The 20,440-nt window shown below is 52.1% G+C and overlaps 1 protein-coding gene across 4 annotated transcripts in view; it reads right to left on the bottom strand.

The window, feature by feature from the left end:
- The window catches only part of ARHGAP26 (Rho GTPase activating protein 26), a 157,469-nt gene that overhangs the window by 11,577 nt on the left and 125,452 nt on the right, over positions 1 to 20,440 (bottom strand). For 3 of the 4 annotated variants that reach the window (XM_062587664.1, XM_062587665.1, XM_062587666.1), the window contains exon 20: positions 16,196 to 16,349. In XM_062587664.1, the coding sequence (XP_062443648.1) occupies positions 16,196 to 16,349 (154 nt within the window). Of the gene's footprint in view, positions 1 to 750; positions 1,546 to 16,195; positions 16,350 to 20,440 lie in introns of all 4 variants that reach the window. The other variant, XR_009959932.1, reaches the window with a different exon arrangement.

Genomic DNA, 20,440 nt, shown 5'->3' with positions numbered 1-20,440 from the left:
CTTTTCCAATCCCTTCTCGTAAGCTGTCTCTCTCTTTCCTTCCTCTTTCTCTACCATCTACCTACCCAGACTGCCTCTGGCATTTTCCTTAAACAGCTCAAGTCCCCCGGCCATTTACTCGTTTAAAGAATTATTCTCAGCAGGGATTCTAGATAATTTTGCTGCTTTGCTCTTTTGGCTTATAGGACACAAGTTCCACTAAAAAAAGCTTTTCAACTTGTTATTTATTTTTGCCTAACCCAGGACTCACACCATTACTTCCGGCACAAAACATGTAACACCTACAAATGGGCAGAGTCTGCCAACGAGTTTAAGCCCTTTGATGAAATCACCTCCAGAAATAACTACAGTATTCCCATCCTGACACTATCAATACCTGACTGAATTAAAATAAAAATGAACAACAATCCCCCTTAATTTTAATTCTGTTCTATTCCTATAAAACAAAGCTCCCAAATGTAAGGCTTCTTTCAAAGCTAACCAGAAAAAAACATTACAATACCATTTAATGCCAGGGCACTTAACCGTTGCTACCCCAGAGCCAAGAGAGCAGATCACCAATGGCCATAGCGATGTTGCCTAAATGAAATGGGACTCAGCCTTGAGCAGACGCTGATGAAGCCCGTTCATGCAATGCTGCATCCTAGCAAAGCAGAGACCGCAGTGTGGATGGGCTCTAGCAAGCACTTTTCCAGACTCTGGCTGCATTCCAGGTTAGTGATGGCACCACACACGATCCCTATACGTTACCGTTAGCTCACAGGGCTTCAGAGCGGCAGCATTTTTCCTCTGATACTTTAAACGCAAGCAAAACAATGCTAAAACTCTCTCCAGTGTTATTCTGCTGGGGGTTATCTTGCTGTATAATCTTTGAGTTGAAAAATAATGCCATGCTTAGGGAAATCAGCGGCTGAAATACAGTGTGGTCAACATCACTTGACCAACAGGTCCAAAAAAGTTCAATTTCTTCAGCATGGACTTTCCCACATATCTGTTTATTAGTTCCTATGTCTCCATAAGCAGAGCTTATATGATCTTCTTTTCAATAACATGGACATGTCCCTCTTCATACTCTTCAAGACACCCAGCACATTGATTTCTCCTCTTACTTTGCTGTTTGACTTATTTCCCATTATATAGAAACACTTCTCTGCTTTGGTAATTTCATAAACCCGCTTAAAGTTTTTCCACTTGCGTGAAAGGGAGACTGGGAAGAGTTCCGGCTTCGGGAAGGAAAGCTGGTGTTTCTGTTGTCCCACTTAACAGACGCTTCCACTTCCACATACAGAGAGCTTACACGCAGTGTTTCAAACGGATGCGATGGCATTGATGGTTTGGTATAGCCTTCTGGCAGGAAGCTTAGAGACTGGTGTTAATGCTGGAGAAAGGTTGAGTGAATAAGCAAAGGATCAGAAATGGCTGCGTTTTCAGCATGACTAAGCACTGAGGAAAGAAAGCTGCTGCAATGGGATGTATTTCAGTGTGACTTGCAGACAGAAGTCTTCCAGATTGGGTGGGATCCAGGCGATGGAAGCATCATACCATCTTAACATGGAATAGCATTTTATTAGTAGTTGCACAATTCACTTACAATAACAAACTTTGTAGCATTACTAGCAAGTTACCAACCCATGAGTCATTACTCTTACAAAAAGATCTCAAGCCTAAATATGATGCCACACATGAAAACTCCAGTGAATAACAACACAAGGAATGTGGCGGAGACCTTCATCTCTGCTAGAGCAGCGCAGGGACATTGGCACGGTACTCCAGAGACGGCACCCGAGATGGCAACGGGAGGAAGAGTATGGGGGGCGGAAATGGAAAATAGAGGAAATCACAGATCTGTGGCTAACTTGCCCCTGGTCCTTCGTGGCACCAGCCCTACTCTGCCTTGCTCCACCGTTTCCTCTGAGGCCATATTTTCTGCTCCATGAGTAACCGCCCTCACTGCTTTCTCTCTGCCCAAAAGCCTCCCAGCAAACTCACAATCAAGCTGGTAGATTTTATGTTGAACCAAATGCTTTCAAAACATATTAAAGCTCTTAATTATTTATAGAAAAGTTGTAATGCGTCAGTCAGAAGCCAAATTGCAGTTTAAGAGGGAAATGTTGGTAAATCAGGAGCCAGCAGCTTAGTCACATCTTTTTGACCAAGCTGCTTTTTCTAATACATGAGGTAATTCTGCAAGTCTGGATGCATTAGTCACCAACAAACTGTGTTCACTATTAAGAGAAACGCTCCAATCCTCCTGAAATCTCCCGTTTTCTTTCTGGCATTCAATCCTCCACCATCACATTTCCCCCAGAGAAGAAAACTCTCCCGCCTGCCACCCCGGCAGCCACCGGGGATTCCTGCAAAGGGAAGGGAATCAAAGCCCCGGGGGACCCCAGATCAGCAGGGTAACGTGCCAGCCAAAGCCTCCGCCTGCCCGGAGCGCCCCGCTTCGCTGCCGGCCGCGCGCGGCCTGCCAGGCCCCGGGCTCGAGCCGGAGCCGGCTGCTTCGCCCCGCGCGGCCTCGGCGGCTCACCGGCACCTCAAAGCAACAGCAACGTTTTGCAGCCGAGTCCCACAAGCTGTTGCTGTCAGCTCCCTGGAGGAACAAAACTTTCTTTCATTTTTTAAGTAATTTCTGGAAACGGCCAGAAAATCTATTCTGCACTGTAAAAAGTTCACTGCTTGCTAAGTAATTTTCCTTGCATTATCTGATTAAAGACCATTTTCAGACTCAAATCCTTACATAAAACAAGGACTATCTATTTAAGCCTCCATAAGCTAAATTTTTTTTTTCATCATGTGCAAATATTCTTCTTGCAGCATAAGGAAATAACACCTGCCCCATAAGTCATATATATTGGGAAAAATAAAGGGGATTATTTTGGCCTGTAAAAGTGATCTGAGTAATGGATGAGTAAAGCTGCTGCATAATACATTTCTGAATTTGCTCCTATGCCTTCCCTTTGTACATTTGCCCTTGCTCTGCTTTGTGTTTTGCAACTGTTCTGCAAACACGTTATAGAGAGCTGATCAGAACATGTCACTCAAAACTCTCCTCTGGTAGATTTTTGCCGTTCTATTTCCCAACAAAATGCCTGTTTCCCAAAGAAAATTCTGATTTAAGGGAGAGAAGTCTGAAAGCCCAAAGACTACAACACTGAAATGATCTGATTTTATTACGCTCGTCAGAAGTTCAGTTTGCATTTTGTTCTCTCTCTTTTTTTCCTTTTTGGGATGAAAATCCCAAACTTTGCACCAGTATTTTTGCGTCAGCCGCTCCGATCAGCGAAGCCGTGCCCTGCGGGGCAGGCCAGCCGGGGGGCGCGGGCACGGCGCCCGCTCCCCTCCGCCGAAGCGCGGCTCGCCCTCCCCGGCGCCGCTCGCCGCGGGCTGCCGGGCGAGCCGCCGGCGCCCCGGCGCTCTCCTCGCCCGCGCCGCCGCGGCCAGGCGCGCTCCCCGGCGCCCGCCCGGCATCAAATAACTGGCGGCGGCTCCCGGGCCCCTGGCGATAATTTCCCGGCTTAGCAGAGCCCCGCCAACAGCCTGCCGCGCCGCCCGCGCCCCGCTGCCCTCGCGCGCCGCCGCAAATTAATCGGCGGCCGAGAGGAGCGGAGAGATTGTATTACCGCCGTTTTATGCTGAAGTGGCGGCCTCGGAGCACCGGCTAATTTACGGACTTAATTAAGCGCAGGGATCTTCTTTCAGGGCGAGACAGGATGTCTCTGCGACCGAGCAGCCCCGTTTCCCCTCCTGCCCCCGCCGGGGAAACTGCGGGTTTTGGGGAGCAGCGGGACGCGGCGGCAGCGGGGGCCGGGCCGAGACCCGCGGGAGCCGCGCTGCCGGCCGCCCGGCGGAGGCTGCCGCCGCATCCCTGGGTCCCGCGTCCACTTCCCACAACGGCCTTCGTGTGTTTTCAAATACCGCTTTATTTGAAAGTAAAATTTCCATTAGCCAATATTTGTCTCAGGCGGTTTCTCTGAAGAAAATACTGCTCTGCAGCTATCTCCACACTAACGATACGAATTAAGAAAGCAACGAAAGCGCAATGTCTGTATTTTCTTCCTTGGGCTTTCAAGAAAGCTGTCTTTTAAGTGTATGTGATACTGAAGTTTAGGGCTCTTTTTTAGATCTCTGGGATGGAGTTCTACAGCTCCAAGGTAATTCAGTTTGCAAGAAGCACCCTTAGGTGTTTCCCGAGCAAATCGTATAAACAGAATGGCGCTGTTCAAACGCAGAAACTTCTGAGAAGTCTCTGGAGAGGCAGCACTGGGCAAAGCTGCAGAGAGCCACAGCCAGGCTGGAAGCAGCTGCGGAAAGGCCTGGGAAGAGACAGCTCACGCATCAGCCGGGCTAGGACTCGCGCAGCCCTGCGGGGGGGATGGCCGAAGGAACGCAGCGGAGCAACCGCGTAGCTTATTCCTGCTGAGAAAAGGAAGAGAAGTTCCTGATCACGTTAGAAAAAACAGCACCTAACCTGACAAATTGTCTTTGTTTTAATGGATGGACGCACAGAAAATATTTTGACATATGACTACTAGTTCGCATGGGGTTAGCCACAGAATTGGAGACCATGTTAGAATATTTGGCTTCATTTTCCAGTTTAATTTGTGGAAAGATTCTAGACCAAGAGCCAACTAAAGAGTGAAAGACAGCTAGAGCTTTAAAAAGTTGTTATACCAAACTCTGGGGCATATGAAAAGCTCCCACAGCAGAAAACCAGCTAAACCACCCATCTTCAGGCTTTGCCCTGTGCGAGCCCAAAGCAACAGCCCCGAAGAGCGGAGCCGGGGGAAGCTGGCACCCATTCCAGCGCTGGGCTTCTCCTTTCGACCAAAGAGCCTTAAATATCTCTCCCTCAAATGCAAGTTTGTAATTTCCTTCTGCCCTCCCAGAACAAGATCGTTGGTCTTGTGGCCTACAAGCATCTTTCTTTTTCATGTATCTTAAAATACCTCATGGTAGCATAAAATGCATCTAAAATAAATCCAGGATTATTTAAACCCAACATAGGAAAGACTTAGGAAATACACACACATGCATATATGCACATATACACAATTTTCAAACGTATTGCCGTCAGCAGCTAAGCCTCAGGTCTATTTATCTGGGGAGTCCATGGAGTTTGCTGCTTGCTGTTTTCATGAACTGGGTTTGAAGATGTTTGCCAGCCCCCTGAGTCACTCAAGTGATGGAGCTTACGCGCTGCAGGCTCAGTCTTGGACTCCCAAGTTAAAGCTGCTTTACAAAAACACCACACTGTGCAACAGCCTTCACCAAGCAATAAATAAGTCATAAGCTACTTTGAATATTATGTCATCTGGAATAATCCAAGCAACAGACTGCAAATTTTAGGATCTTTTCTCAAATAAAAAAACAAGGGAGATGTCTGGTTTCTGTTTTAAACTGTAAACAATCTGCAATCCTCTTGGACACAGAGGTAACCCCATGGCTAAAACACAATACGTGGCGTTCTTCAAAACAGCCGTATGCCGAAATCCCCCCACCCTGCCCAGAGACCTGCGCCAGCGGAGAACGGCCACGACGCACTGCTGCTCCCGACCATGATTTGAAGTAAAAAGCTCAGTTTGCCAACTGTGGGGCCTGCCTTTTGCTGGGGAAATTCAGCATTACCCACAGCCCGAACTCATCCCGCAGCGCCGAAGCGTGGCCTCTGCAACACGCACGTGAGGGGACTCTACAGCTAACTTGTTTTTCTTCTTAGCACAAAATCCAACAGGCCGTTTCTGCTGTGCTGTTTATAATCTTGCTCTCAAAAGGTTTTTGCATCTCCTGCGATTCCAAGCAGCAGAAGAAACATTGTGTGCTTGGGCTAGCTTCCCCCCGGAGCTGCCCCAAGCGCCGTACCTTCCCTTCCCAGACCAGCGCGCAGCACAGCGGGGCATGTGGCGGAGCAGAGCCACAGCTCAGTATTGCAGGACCCCAGCGAAGTTTTACAGCCACTGCGGTTGCAGTTTCCATGTCTGAGAAACCTTTTCCCTTTCAGACAATATTATTTGCAGATTCATTACAGCGTCCCAGGAGCTCCTTCCCATTTTGGAGAGCAATCCAGCACCACCCCCAGCTGCACTCAGAGCCGGAAGAGATGCAAACCCCGACCAGCCCTGACCAGCAGGACAGCAAGGGAGGGAAAGCCGAAATAACCATACAGCACCGCGCTGCTCGCAGCGCAACGCTTCCTTACAGCCGCCTCTGCGGAGGCAGAGGTTTCTGCTCGACTCTCTCGCACGGCGGCAGGGTTGGGCCCGGCACGGCTGCCGTGCCGTCCGGGCGCCCCGCGTCCCCCGGCCCCAGGCACAGCATGCAACTGCAGCCCGACGAGGTCTGGTCCTTTCAAAAAAAACCTTAGATAATGCTTTCCCTGATGATCTATGATTAAGAGAATTTTACCTAATCCCTTTAAAATGACGCTTTTTGTTTAATGATATCATAAGATCCACCCCTCGAGACTGGCCTCTGCTATTAAAATCCAGATGAGGCCAAAAGCCCAACGCTTCGAGGTCTGCGCTGCGCCTTGCGTGGCTGCTGTGGTCGGGCACGGACGCACCCCGGTACGAGACGCTTGTCTGCTGCCGAGCAGATTACTGCTTGCGGCTCGCCGCGTGTCACCCAGCAGCGACGTACATGCGCATCAGGCTTCCAGTGCCTTAATCACCACTGATTAACTACAGCCCAAGGGGCTGATAAACGCACTCAGAGCAGAGGGGAACCGCCAGGGCCCTTCTGGGCACCCAGCTCGCGGTGGAGCCGCGTCCTCGCCGGCGCCCGCCTCGCGGGCGCAGCACCGTCAGCCGCCTCGCGCAGGACCTCGCCTCTGCGGGAGACAGGGGGCAAAGCATGCCGAGCCTTGCAAAACCATACGAGGCCGGCAGAGAACGAGCTGCTGTACTGCTCGCCTGCAGGAGCCCAGGCCCTGCAGGCAAGAAAAGCCATCGTGTTTCCAAAGCGTGCAAATTTGAGTCGTAAGCCAGAAATGGAAAAATGCAAGCCCATAGTGCTATTTTGGGAGTGGCTCTTGGGGATCCGGCCAGGTTGGTTCAAAGCTGAGCGCTCAAGCCGAGGTGGGATTTAATACAGGAATTACCTGTGAAGTCCTGGAGAAGGCAACAGCGCTAGTGGGAGAGGGCCGAGGTGGGGGAGAGGCATTTGGGGTGGAGGTTACCCGAGGTTTACGCTCTGCTGGTCCCCAGAAGCTCCTGAGGACGAGGCCGTGGAGCAGGATTCGGCGCAGCGCGACTCAGACCGCCCTGGACGCGAACAAGCCGAGGTGAAGCGGAACGGCCGGACTCGGACCCGGCGGGGGCCGGGGGACCGCCCGCGGCCCCGCTGCCGCCTCGGCGTACCGCGCAGACGCTGCCGCCTCCCGCCCTGCCTCCCCTTGCCCACCCGGCGCAGCACCCAGAAGTCAGGATAACTCCCCTGCGGTTTTGGAAGCAACGGCAAGCTCTGCCGCCCGCTGCACCGGCGCAGCCTCGCGGCTAGCAGCGCAGCGACCGGCTCCCCGAATCAGGAGGGGTCGTTCCCACAATAAGTTGACTAACGAAGCACGGCACAGTAAGCGTTCACGTCGCTCCTGGTCCTGAGGGCTCCACAGGAGGGGAAAACAAAAAAAAACCAACAATTTATTTTTGCTGCAGATGCCTGCATCCTGCGTAAGTACAGGAAAACAAGGCTGTGCCATGTTTATGTAGTTATTTTTCAAAGTGGAAATAGTGACAAACTCTGCAAGGAAATTTCACAAACAAGCAACATTCAAAGGTCTATTTACCTTTCCTTGTGTTTGCCTGTTTTTGCTTACATGTGTTAAAACTGATAATTGTGGAAGCTCTTTGCATTTTTATGAGATTATTTATTCCAAAAAGTACTGCCTTATCCTGCTGGATGCATGCACGGTGCTACGTTGATTTGTTTGCCACTAGGCGCAGATTTGGGACTGTGAAGGATTTCAGAACAGAGGAAAATGCTTAGAAGATGCTAGTTTGGGAAGGAAAAAAAGTGACTCTCCAATTTTATCTCTGCAGCAACGGCAGGAAAGCATTCAAGAAAGCCTGGCTCCCCGAGGGGCTCCCTCGGGAAGGAGCGCTCCCGGGGAGGCGCCCCTCGGCCCGCGCCGCGGAGCTGCTCTGCTCGTCCCGGCGAGGCAGCGGCGCGGGCGCGGGGGGCTCCTAAACCCCTGCCACGACGCGCGCCGATCTGCAACGCCCGCGGGCAGAAGTTGCTCTCAGGCCTTCACTTTTTCTTTCAGGCCTTTACTCTGGGGGAAGGAAAGAAGAAACGCAGTCCAGACTTCAACCGGGACGCGTGACGACGACGTAAATCAGAAGCACATGGGAACAACCTCTCCGCCTTACATTAATCGGGCTATTTTTTTCTGACCACTAGACCTTAGATCTGCTCCTCATTTCTTTCCATATCCACAGAGGGCAAGAAATAGCCATACTTGGTCAACAACAAAACAAAATAAAATGTAAATAGCGGCGCGATGACAAAACCCGATTCCCAAAGCTATGACATCCCCGAGGGCAGCGTCCCCAGGGCAAGGACGGTGCGGAAGCAGCGGGGCCGGACGCGGAGACCCTGCCACCGCCGGCGCTGCCCTGGCACGGGGGCCAGGAGAGCATCCTTCGGCTGCGGACACTGCACAGCGCGGTCCTCAGCGAGGAGGACGAGGAGGAGGAGGAGGTGCTGTGGCTGTGAGGTTGCCACGACGACTGCTAATTATTATCAAATTCCCCGAGCAAAGTAGCGCAGACCCAATTAAACGCAGGAGGTAAGATCGCCTCCAAGTCCTGCTCGCCGGTGCTTGCCGTGGTAAACGGCACAGCTGGGGGGCTGGACCGCTCGGAGGACCAGCGACCCAGCGAGGCGCTCGTTTTGGCCGGGTCAGGGATACTGTACGGACGCATTTCGGCCTGGGAACGGCCGTCCGGGCGGGCTGCGCTGCGCGAGGCTCCAGCTCGGACGCAGCTCTGCAAGAACTTAAAAAATGCTACCTGTAGGTTCCTTAAAAACAAGCAAATAATCACGGTAACATTTAACTTTGAGGGAGCGACAGATGGTATTTCCTTCTTTGACTGATTTTTCTTTTGGCGTTCATTATTTTTGCCTCGGGGAGGCCATAAAAGCCCCTTCCGTGAGTACCTGCTAACCGCGCGCCCTTTCGAAGGGAGCCGCTCCGCAGCCCCGGCGCCGCCCCACAACCCGACCTGCGCGCGAGGCGCTCTGAGACTGCCAAGCGCTCGGCTCCCAGGCCGGGAAACGCTGAACCAAACCATCTGCAAAGCCTTAGTAAAGTTCCACCCTCGGCTGCAGGATCAGAGGCGGCGGCCGGGGCCGCCCGCGGCCGCGGCGCGTTTGCGTGCTCCGCGCGAGGGGGGGAACGGCAGCGCGCTGGGGACGCACCGCGCACGCCACGGCCGGCCGGCAGGACCGCGGGGCGCGAGGCCGCCTCGGCTCGGCCGGAGCAAGCCCGGGCGCCGCGCGGCAGCCCCGGCCCAGCGCGCGGGAGCCGGGCCCCAGCTCCGCGCCCGCCGCGGGCCCGGCTGCCCGCGCAGCCCGCGCAGCCCGCGCCCCGGCGCGGCCGAGGCCGCCGAACCGCGCGGACGCGCAGAAGGGCCCGACAAATGAAATCCGGGGAGCAAAAAGCCCGGAGCAGGCAGCAGCAAAGCGAGAGCCGCAGGCCAGGCGCTGGCAGCGGGCGGGCAGCGCGCGGCTCCTGCAAGCTCTGCGCGGGCGTCCTGCCCCCGGCAGCGCCGCAGGGACCCGCTGCAGGGCCGCCGCCGCGCGCGGCTTTTCTTCCAGGAGTGAAAACCCGCTGCTTTAAACACAGCGTGTGCTTTCAGTGATCACACACAGCAGACTGCAGCCTTCCCCCTTTCTCAGCTAAAGTACGTGTCTCTGCTAGAAAATCACAGTTCCCTGCTTTTTACTTTGCCGTGTTTTCTAAGGAAGAAGTTTTCTGCAACGCCAAGGGTGAAGAAAGCCAGCGCTTTAAGGAAGCAGCCTGGTCCCGCTCGCCGTGCCGGCCGTGCCGTGCCGTGCCGTGCCCCCAGCCGCGGCATGGGACAGCAATCCTGCTGACTCACCCAGTACAACTGCTGCCCAGAGCAGTTTTTCCATAAAAATAAAACCAGCCCTAATAAATAAATGCATTCCCATAGTAAAATGCTGAGTGGTTGCTAGGGAGGAAGAACCTTCACCCTGGAGGAAAACAATTCCTCCGCAGGCTGGCGAAGGGGGTTCGTGATCCAGGGAAGGCAAAGCTGAAGTCCCTGGGTGCCCCAGAAGGAGCAGGCGCTGGCAATGCCCCGCGGCTGGGAAGAGCACTTCAGATGCAGGCCTGCCGCCGCCTCTCTGCAGAGACTCGCGAGCCCTTGCGGCACGCTGAAGCCTGGGAAAGGCAGCGTGCAGATACTCGGATGATTTAAGAACCAGGAGCAGGACTGAAGAACACGCAAGCATTTAACAGTGTGCTGAAAGGCCTTTGTGAAAAAAAGCAAGCACGAACTTCTCAAATTTCACAGAGAATGTTCCAACTTTTTAACATTACACCCTTTAAAGCAACCTTTGAACGTGTCCGTGCTTACCGTGGCATAGTAAAATCAAGAGATCCCTCAAAGTTGCAGTCCTTAACATTTTCCTCACTGACTTCAAGAGCAGTCTCATAGTTTTATTTCAACAAGAACATCAGTTTCTAGCTTAATAAGCAGCACAGACTTCAAAATTGTACAACTGCTTTCATTGCAACACCTAAAAGTGCTTTTACAGAGATTAAGTAGCAGTGCCATAGGTCTCTCCTGTGCAGCAAGAAGTCAGGGTACCCAACGTGAAAAGATGGATGTTTGGACACCACACTTCAATGCTCACAGGAAGAAAGTGGCAGCCCTGAATGCGGTGGCAACCTGCAAGGAGAAGGCGAGCAACAAGGCAGGAGGGGGAGCAAGGTCGGAGGTGGCTACGTGAGGACATGGTGGTGGCCCCTGGCTTCCCCTCAGGGCTTCTCACCTCCCTCTTGCCAGCTACAGGTGCGCAGCTGTAGAGCAGGGAGGGAAGAGGAGTAACTCTGAGATGAGCAGATCCGCCTCAGGGGCTTGCAAACGTGGTAGGACAGCCTCAGTTCAGGTTTTTGCAAGCCTGTGAAGGAGGAGCTGACTCTGAGATAGTTTGTCCCAAACTCCTGTCATCTGCTTTTTTTGAGGTCTGCACGCAGAAGGTCTGGAGGCAATGTGCCTCCACACAGAGCAGAAAGCTGTAGGCCGAATGACAGCAGAGATGAAATTTTTCCAGGCTGTGGTTCTCAGTTAAGATGTCCCACTGCAGAAAAACTGCTCCATGGGGAAAGCCACCGATGGCCAAAGTTGAACGGGACTTAAACACCACAGCATGCAACCCTGGAATGGCAACAAACCCACGCCAGGCCGCTCAGTGGGGTGTCCTTCTGCTTCCCAGTGTCTCGAGCTGGGGGCTGAGAGCAGCGGGAATGCGGACACTACTCTGCAGCAACAACACACCGCAGCTTTTTCTGACCACAAATCTGAGTTCAGCTCTCAGTACATTGTGACCAACAGAAAAAATGCATTTTCCACTTAGCAGATGTCATGCTCTACATGCTTTGTCGTACATATGAGAAGGTGACACAAAGCCACTAATGGATAACTCACTGATACTAGGAGACAACATAATTAGCAAAGATTTCAAAGCAGTATTTTATTTTTAAAATACTAAGAGGCACATCATGTGCCACTTCCATACCATACCTGCCATCACCTTTGCAAAGCATCCAAATTGAGGTGGAACAAAACTGGGGGGAAAAAAAGAAAGGTTGCAATGACATCTAGAAAAGGAAGTGGCAGACCCCAGACCAAAACCGAAATATTGATCCCATGCGATGCCGCCGCTGAGCCGCAGGACTAAAGGCCAGGGACGAGCCGCAGGGCACGGTGGGCGCCAGCCCTGCTCCCACGAAGCGTGAGAGAAACGCCAGCCTTCCCGCATCTTTTTTTAAACCAAAGCAAATCCAGCCTTGAGACGCTGCCACAGCAGTGCCTCCAACAGCTATGGGTTGACTTTAATCAGGCCTTGTTTATATGCCAAACTTATCCCGTCGTCCTAGGGCTGCAGACAAGCCACTGCAAAACCACTCAGTTTTGGCAGGTAATTAAAGCCTCTGGTGGAGACCTCATTTCTGTCAACAGAAAATGACCTTTAATGTGCATGTTTGTGAGCAAGAGAGTAAAGGAGGAGAAATTTGCTTTATTTATCAGGGCGCATTTTGTCCCTTCTGGGATGTGAAGAGAGCCGGGGTGCCAGGAAGGAGGGAAAAATCCCGGCAGGGAAAAATCGCCCCTGCGGCGCCCGACGAGGCGGGTCAAGGCAGATTCAACCCAGATAAGGGCAAGAGCAACATCAGCAACTGGAGGCACTGAAATTTCCATTTCCTAGCAGCAAAGTAGCGAAAGGCCTTTACGGCTAGCATGCCCAGTGTCCCTTATGGGCAACACGCATCAGTTCTGCTTTTCAGCGGCGCACTGAGACGCCAGAGCAGAGGCGGCCACGCTCCACCCTGGCACGGGCCTGAATTCTCACCTCGGCCACGGTCCCTCTGCGGAGGAGGAGGGAGCTCAGAACCCAGGCTGCTTTTGTATCTGCCTCCTTCAGAGCTGCTTGTGCTGGAAGAAACCCTTCCCTCTTCCAAAGCAGAAAGCGAGGCTCCCCAGCCTCCCCGCCCCTGGGGCTGCACGGCTCCCGGCTGCAGCGCTGGATTTTGGCTGCAGGTCAATTCTCTGACTCAGCAAGTTGATCAACTTGCGGGCAAGCACCTAGGGAAAGCTAGTTATTTCGGAAGGGGTCCCGACACACGATGGCCTAGGCACATGGCTGGAAGATAATAAGAACTGGGGAAGAACATAAGAAAAACAAACAAACTCAGGAGGCAGAACTTAAGGATGGGTCTCGGAGGACTTGCGGAGAAGCCAGGAGCGCGCTTGAGGGGCCATAATGAGAAAGGTACCTGGGAGCCCTCCGTCGCAATGCGCTGTAACTGCAGGCCAGGCAATTCCTGGGGAGCCTGAGAAACGCAGGTTATCTGTTACTGCTGTGCAAGAAGTAACTGCAGTTTACAGAGCTGCCCAGAACTTGCTGGGTCCAGGTTACCAGGCTGGTTAAAAAACAAGAACAGGCATTATACCTGCATTATACATGCCTTACACAGGCATTACCTGCACACTACCACAGAGCAATGACGACCAAGTCCTCGGGATAGGGCAGCGCTGGGAAGCCGTGTCCCAGCCTCGCCTGCACCCGGGAACCAGCTCTGGCTGCAGGACCGGGCTGGGGCTCCCCGCGGGGCCACGGCCCGCAGCATCGCCAGACCGCGCCGAGGCCGAAGCAGCCCCTTTCTCATGTGTTTGCACCGGGGTGGCTGCCTCGCCGGCGTGCACCGCGGGCGCAGCCCGAGCGGGCCCTCCTTGCACGTCAGGACGCACAGGAGCACCAGCAGCAACACAAACACCAGCTTAGTCAACCTTTCCCCTACCCACGTCCGCGAGCAAAGCAAGGCGAGCAGCTGGGAAGAGGTGCAACAGCAGCCTCAGTGAAATGCTGCTATAAAAAGCCTCGCTGGAAATAAATGTAATGGCAACGAGCAGCCAGTGAGCTCTGAACAGAGCAAAATCATCCTAATGACCATCCATTGAGCACGCTTCACATGGAAACAACGACCACGCGCACAAAACCCTTACACGTTTAAAAATACATGTTCCTTTTCCTGCAATAAGCGAGGCAGCCAGCCTGCTGCACATGCTGTTCTCTCCAACCCACCCCAAATTCAGAGTGAGGATTAAACACAATTAGCTGGTATTAGGCAGCTATAAATAAATAAATAAATAAAACCAATCAGTGTATGTTTAACTACTACAGTACAGCTGATGCAAATTTAGCACTAAAATTTTCATGTGACTGCAAATTAGGTTGAAAGCAAGTATTTAAAAACAAACTAATGCATTTCAGCGAACAGTAAAAACAATAGCAATACAGACAAGAACAAGGACAACAAAATTGGTTCATGTGGAGCACAAACTTGTGTTTGGGGGTAACTGGCACAGACTGGTTGCAGTGAGTGACATCAATAGCTAGCATTTAAAAAGAATAAAACAAGGCCAGACACTTCACTTCTCCTCCTTGAAAGATTGGCTTAAATTTATAGATGTTTGCTCTAAAGAGTTGGGGTACAGAGAAGACAATATTTGCTTGGTAGCAGTATACACTTTAAGACTGACTTTTCAGCCTTTATCTCAGTATGGACTGAAAACTTGTTTGATTCTGACTGTGTGAAAATTATCGCATAACAACTGGATTTAAGGAAAAACACCAAATACCGCAACTGCTGTCCGAGTGCTGAGAGGCGGCGATGCTGTTCGGGTAATCGCTCCGCAAAGCCGGCCGGGCCGGGCGGCGGGCGAGCGGCGCCGCGGTCGCTCTGCGCGGGGCCGCGGTGGGAGCGCACGGCGCTGCCCTCCCCGCGGCGCCCGCGCTGCGCAGCCCCGCGCGGCTCTCTCCAAGGAAGGAGCTGTCAGGAAGGGGCCGCCCGTGGAACCGAGCCGCTGCGAGCCCGGCAAGCGCTTCCCGGCAGCTCACCGCGAGAGCCGGCTCTCGGACCGCGCCGGCCCCCCAGCGCCCTGCGGGGCCAACGCCAGGCAGGAGGCACCTCCGCGGCGTCACTCGCCTCTTCGGGCACGTAGCAGCCACCTGCCTTCGGAGGTTTCCTGGCCTTTGGAGGGTCGTTCCTGCAGCCCGGGCGTTGCTCTCGGGCAGCCGCCCCGCAGCGTGCGAGTCCCCGGGCGCCACTGCGCGGCACGGCGCAAACGGTTTATCTGTCCCGCTCCCTGGGCCGGTACCAGCTGGGGCCAACGCAAGTTCTGGCCAGTTTTCTGTTCACGGCAGTCACGTTCTTAACGGCAGCAGTGACGGTCAGAAAGAAGCAGAGCCCGCAGATAAGAACCACAGCTCGTCTCGGCTCGCGCACGGGCTTACACAGGCAGCGGGGCAGCCGCAGACCGCGGACGGGCGGACGGGCAGACGGACGGACCTGCCTGCCCGCTGGGAACCCCGCAGGCAGGGGGCTAGGCCGTCGCTACGCAAGTACCCACGCACGGCACCCCAGGCCCCCAACGCTCAGCACAGGCGGGCAGCCGAGGCAGCAGCGGCAGGCTGCCCCGACCGGGCCGGCTCCAGCGGCGGGGACTGCCGCCCCTCGCCGCCCTGCCGGGCTGCCGCCGTTAGCTGCAGAAGGCCGAGGCAGGACGGTCCCCAGCTAACGCGGGACTTTGCCCATTTCCCCGCAGGGGACCAGAGGTCCCTTCTGCGGCTGAGCGGGAGTCTGAAGGTCTGGAAGCCCCTGGAGCGGTGGGAAGGGGGGTCCCCCCTAACTGCCAAGGTCCCTGGACAGGGCAGGGCCGGGAGTTGCCCCGGCTCTGGCAGGGCTCCTGGCGGCAGAGCCCCGCGGGACAGGAGCTGGGGCACGGGGGAAACTGCCTTAGGGCTGCAAGCGCTGCACCAGCTCCCCGAGATCCGAGCAGACCTCCACAGGCGCGAGCAGGGGAGGCTCTGTGGGAAAGTGCTATCGGGCCAGGCAGAGAGGCGAAAGGAAGGAAATTCCCCTCAGCGGAGAGGACCACTGGTGCAAGAGCTCAGCTGTGTCGGTTCAGGGGACTTCATAAATAACTCAGCCGTCCCCAGGGAGTCATTGCTAAGGTCACTATTTTTTCCCTTGAACTTTCCAGATGAAGGAAGCAATAGCAGAAGCAACGGCACAAATTTGGCTAGAGATCAACTGTACTGACAACAGTCATAGAACTTAACTGAGAAGAAAAGTCTTTTGTGTTTGCTGGAGTTATCACCAGCTGGGTCAAACAGTTCAAACAGCAATGGGAAGTTCTGCTTGAAAAATATTCCACATGGTTAAAATCACTGGAGCTGAAACTAGCCAGCAAACATAACCGACAGTAACTAATCCCACCACTTGGACCGAGTTAAAAATGCAGAACACATACCAGGCTCCCATTAAAAATTAAAATGTTAAATTGTATTCTTCAACAAACTGCTCTGATTCAGAGTAAGAAACAGACCTGATTAAAGATTAAGGATGGAAAGTCTATAAAACACTAATTACCGCTGTACTTACAGTGAATTTGGCCTGTTGGGTTTAATTACTTCTAGTTCGAGATCACTTGAGTTCAGGTTGGGCTGCGGAGCGCTGCTGGAGTTGAGGAAGCTGTTTACGTTCGAGGATGTGACGGATTCCAGGCTGGAGTTGATGATACTGTTCCTGTTCTCCTCTAAAAAAACACCAAAAAAACAAGAATCGTCACACCTCACCTATAGCTGCCACTAAATAAAACAGTAAAGAACGTACTGCTGCAAGACATGAAGCATTCCTATTAATAATCCTTGCCCTTACATAAACAGGGCAGCACCACAGCAGATCCCAAAAGACAGGCAGTTAGTTTACAGTCGTGTTTTCACATATATTATACTGTATACTATAAGAAATAGCAGTTACTTGTTCTTTTTTTTTAAGGTGCAGTTACATTTTAAATGAGTAACTCTTCCAGTAAGAAAACATTGATTTTTCTCAAGTCATTAATATTTTACATTCCCAAAGACTTCATAAGTACTGCGCAACCTGAAAAAAATTAAAATGCAAACTATATACAGGAATGAATTTCTCTGTCACTGAAATGAGCTACGGAGGGACCAAATGTGCCAGCTGTATGCTGGAGTCGGATAACCTTTCAGAGTGAGAAAGGGACAGATCAGCCAGTTAAAGTGTTTCTCAGCAAAACGTGCTCCAGCCTCGGACTTTACAGCAACTGCTAGTGATCCTGCCTGGCCTGGTTTACAATCGGAGAGCGCTATCCCTAAAAGCAGGGGGGAGGAGGGAGGGGAAGGGGTCTCCACCCCGTTCTGATTTTAGCTTTCCTCTTCTGGGCTACGTATCACCTGGGTGCCAGAAACTCAGCTTCTTATCTGAGCTGAGAAGGCACCTTCGTGCCTGCTCTGCCCTGCAGCGCCCGCTGCGGTGGGAGGTATCGGGGTATCGGGAGGTACCGGCCCGCCTGCCGCAGCCGGAGGGAAGCCCTGGCACCACATCTGACAGCTCCGAGGTTTCTTAAGAGTTTCTCTTTTCACTCGATCACCACCTATTGAGAGATCGCTCCCTCAGCTGTGCAACTTCTGCAACTAAGCGTGAAAATATTACGCATCCCAAACCGATGTCTGCAGCTTGGGCTCGCCTCTCAGCTCGGCGCTGGTTTACCTAAAACACCCTAATTCATTCTCGTAAGATGCCTCTTCCATACAAGCAGTAACTGTAATTGTGAGAGGCAATTAACATCATCCCGTCCTGCGGGAGAGAGCCGCCACTTCGGCGGTGATGCTTTCATGACAGATAGGTTCCTGCTAGAAATTATAATGAGTCCTACTTTAATGATAAATCTCTCAAAGAAATGATTTTTCCTTCATACAGCAATATGATCAAACTGCTACTAAAAAGCACACAGCAGTAGGGAATCCCTGAAACAGACAGGGATGAAAAGGATAAGAGAAACTCCTGGTTATATAAAAAGCTAATGCTCAATATACAGCAGAAAGAAATCCCCTACATTTCTGTAAAATAACAGAGGAGTCGTGTTGTCCGGGGCGCAGAGGAGCGTGGCACAGCGTAAGCTCTTTACCACTGCTTCGAAGATAAAAGTTTACATTAGCAAAAGCTGTGGGGATGCTGGGGAGAAAAGCCAAGTCTAACACTCCTCGTTGTGTTCGTTCACTGGAGTCCCCGAATCTGCCCTGTGCCTGGGCAAAACCAGAGGGCTGGACGACAGCGAGTGAGGGCTACCCTCAGCCTGGGCAGGGAGATGCCCAGCGACGGAGAAGGAAGGCAGAGAAGAGAGGTTCACTACGATTTGGTTTGCAGTCTCACCCTGACGTTACAGCCGGTGCGACGGGGGCTGCAGAGCGGATCGGAGCTGCTCGCGCGTCCATGCTACGCCTCGCCACTGCCGACGCGCGTGCCCTCCGTCGGTGAGACTGCGCCGAAGAAGCCGATCGCAGTCTCAACGCGGCAGCGTCGTTATGCGTACATGCATTGCATAACAGTCCTGAGAGGCCCCATTAATTAAGGCTGAACTGCACAAACCTTATTTCCAACTAGCTTGATGGCTAAATTACATTAGACAGGTTGAAAAAAAAAGTAAATAAAGGATTGGGGAACTCAAAACGACCTGCCAGGAGTCACGGCTACGCTAGTTAAGAGTGGCGCTGAGAAGAGAAGCCGGTTCTTCCCACCTCAGCCCGGAGGGTGGGCTCCGCTCCCCCTCAGCCCAGCGGCCTTTCCAGGAAACACGATGCTGGCGCTGGCTGCTCTACTGAATCTGGAAAAGGCTTAATGTGACAGGAATCAGCAATTTCTGGAGAGACCCATCAACACTGTAGGTAACGTAAAATGTCGTTGGCAGAAATGATATAGCGAGAAATCTCCAGTATGTGTGCCTCTTGGCCACGGCTCCCGTTCCTTGCTCCTCTAGAAATGCAGAGATGTTCCCCTACAGTAAGTCTGAACAAACTCTGCTTGTACTTAATGAAATTACTGAAAGGCCCTACTTGCATTCATCCATCCCCCAGAAACTTCCTTTTCTTTTGATAGGCTCATTAGTACTTACAATAATCTTTACACATAGCTTGCAAGGTGGCTGGTTAAAGCTACTTCTGGAGTACCTTGCATGCTATCAGGCATCCTTATCAGCGGGGCAGACTGTAGAGCCATAGGACAGCCCAGGTTGGAAGGGGTCTCCAGAGGTCCTTGCTCCAACCCCCTGCTCCAAGCAGTGCCAGCTACGAGGCTGATGAGGCTGCTCAGGGCAGTTTGGTCTTGAAAACCTCCAACGATGAAGGCTGCACAACCTCTCTGGGCAACCTGTCCCGCTGTTTGCTCCTTATACACAGTCTGAAATGTAGGTCTGTATGGGTGAGCTCCTCTTCCAAAGATTGCCCAAAGCCAAAGACATGTTAATTATGTCAATAGATTCCTGAAATTGCATTTCATTGATCTTGATCTCCAATAAGCTAACAATGGAGCAAGTACGACTTACACTTCTCTGTCTCCTCCTGTGTTCCTACGATTTACTTAATTATAAGTAGGCCACTTGGATCAGGATATTTTTGCCCAACCATGGTTTCCAACTTGCCACCTTTTGGCATGTCAAAAGGAAAAAGCCAAAAATCTCTTTAGCTTTGAGTCATACGGAGATCAAACAAAAAGCCATGCTTTCCCTAAACCAAGTCAGAAAAGCTCATAAACAAGAGTGATTTCCCTGGAGTGCCAAATTTAAAGATATTTATTGGCCTATATTTTACACCCAGCTCCAGCAGCAGGTAATGAGTTTGAAGCTGGAACTGTAATTCAATCTTATCCTGCAAGTATCGCGCCAGTGGATACGCTGGAAGAGGAGAGTTCATAAAGTTCAGCCAGAGTACAGCCTCGCTGAGCGCAGACTCCGCTACGAAGCTGTGAACTAATGAACGTCCGCATGGGACTCAGAAGGTGACAATGACCAAACCCATGTTTATTGCTACTAATCCTTCCCTTAGCTATGTTTTCAAGCTATTTCTTTCAAGCAAGGCTAACTGCCTGGCTACCACTAGCATTGGAGAGGCCCCTGATAAAGTTTTAGCTTCCAGAAGGGAAATTGCTTTCATTTATATCTATCAAGACAGCACCATTTGTCCATCCTATTTAGTCTGATTTAATGATGGAAGAGCAGGAGGGCAGATGGCAGCGGATGGAAGGAAAATATCAATAGCAGCCAAAACGGACGGCAAAATACCCTAAGAAATGAAGGCTGAGGGGGCAACATGGGGTCTCGGGAAGCCGAGCGGCAGCGCTCGTGCCAAATAGCTTCTCTAAAGATAACATAGCAAAAGGGGGAAAAAAAATCTACTCTAGCTCTTTAGGGAACTCGAGGGACAAACGACCTAGTTCTGTATGAGCGAGAAGTGAGAACAGTGAGAAGGCAAAGCTCTCAAGCACGTCTCAAACACTGCTCGTTCCCATCAAAAGAGGTGAGGTAATGCGGTTATAAGAAGTTTCTGCATCTCAGTTGTGCTGACTGAGGTATAAGTGCCTCATGATGAAAAAGATTATCCGCACAGGAGATAAGAAGAGGCAAAGTGAAGAAAAGTAGAGCAACGAACTGTACAAATATTGACAAGAAGATAGAGTGGAGCCAGCAGATGAAATAAGAGAGAAATTAACCCTGTCAGAGGACTTAGAAAACCAAGGTGGCCAGGCCAAATCACCCCCAGATTTTTGCATCTCATCACACAGGTCCCACAACAATACCATGACGGACAAGCTTCTTGGAGTGTAAAA

The sequence above is a fragment of the Rhea pennata genome, chromosome 14, assembly GCF_028389875.1.
Source record: "Rhea pennata isolate bPtePen1 chromosome 14, bPtePen1.pri, whole genome shotgun sequence".
Taxonomy (NCBI): domain Eukaryota; kingdom Metazoa; phylum Chordata; class Aves; order Rheiformes; family Rheidae; genus Rhea; species Rhea pennata.
Note: the sequence above shows the minus strand (reverse complement) of the source record. Positions and strands in the feature narration are given on the sequence as shown.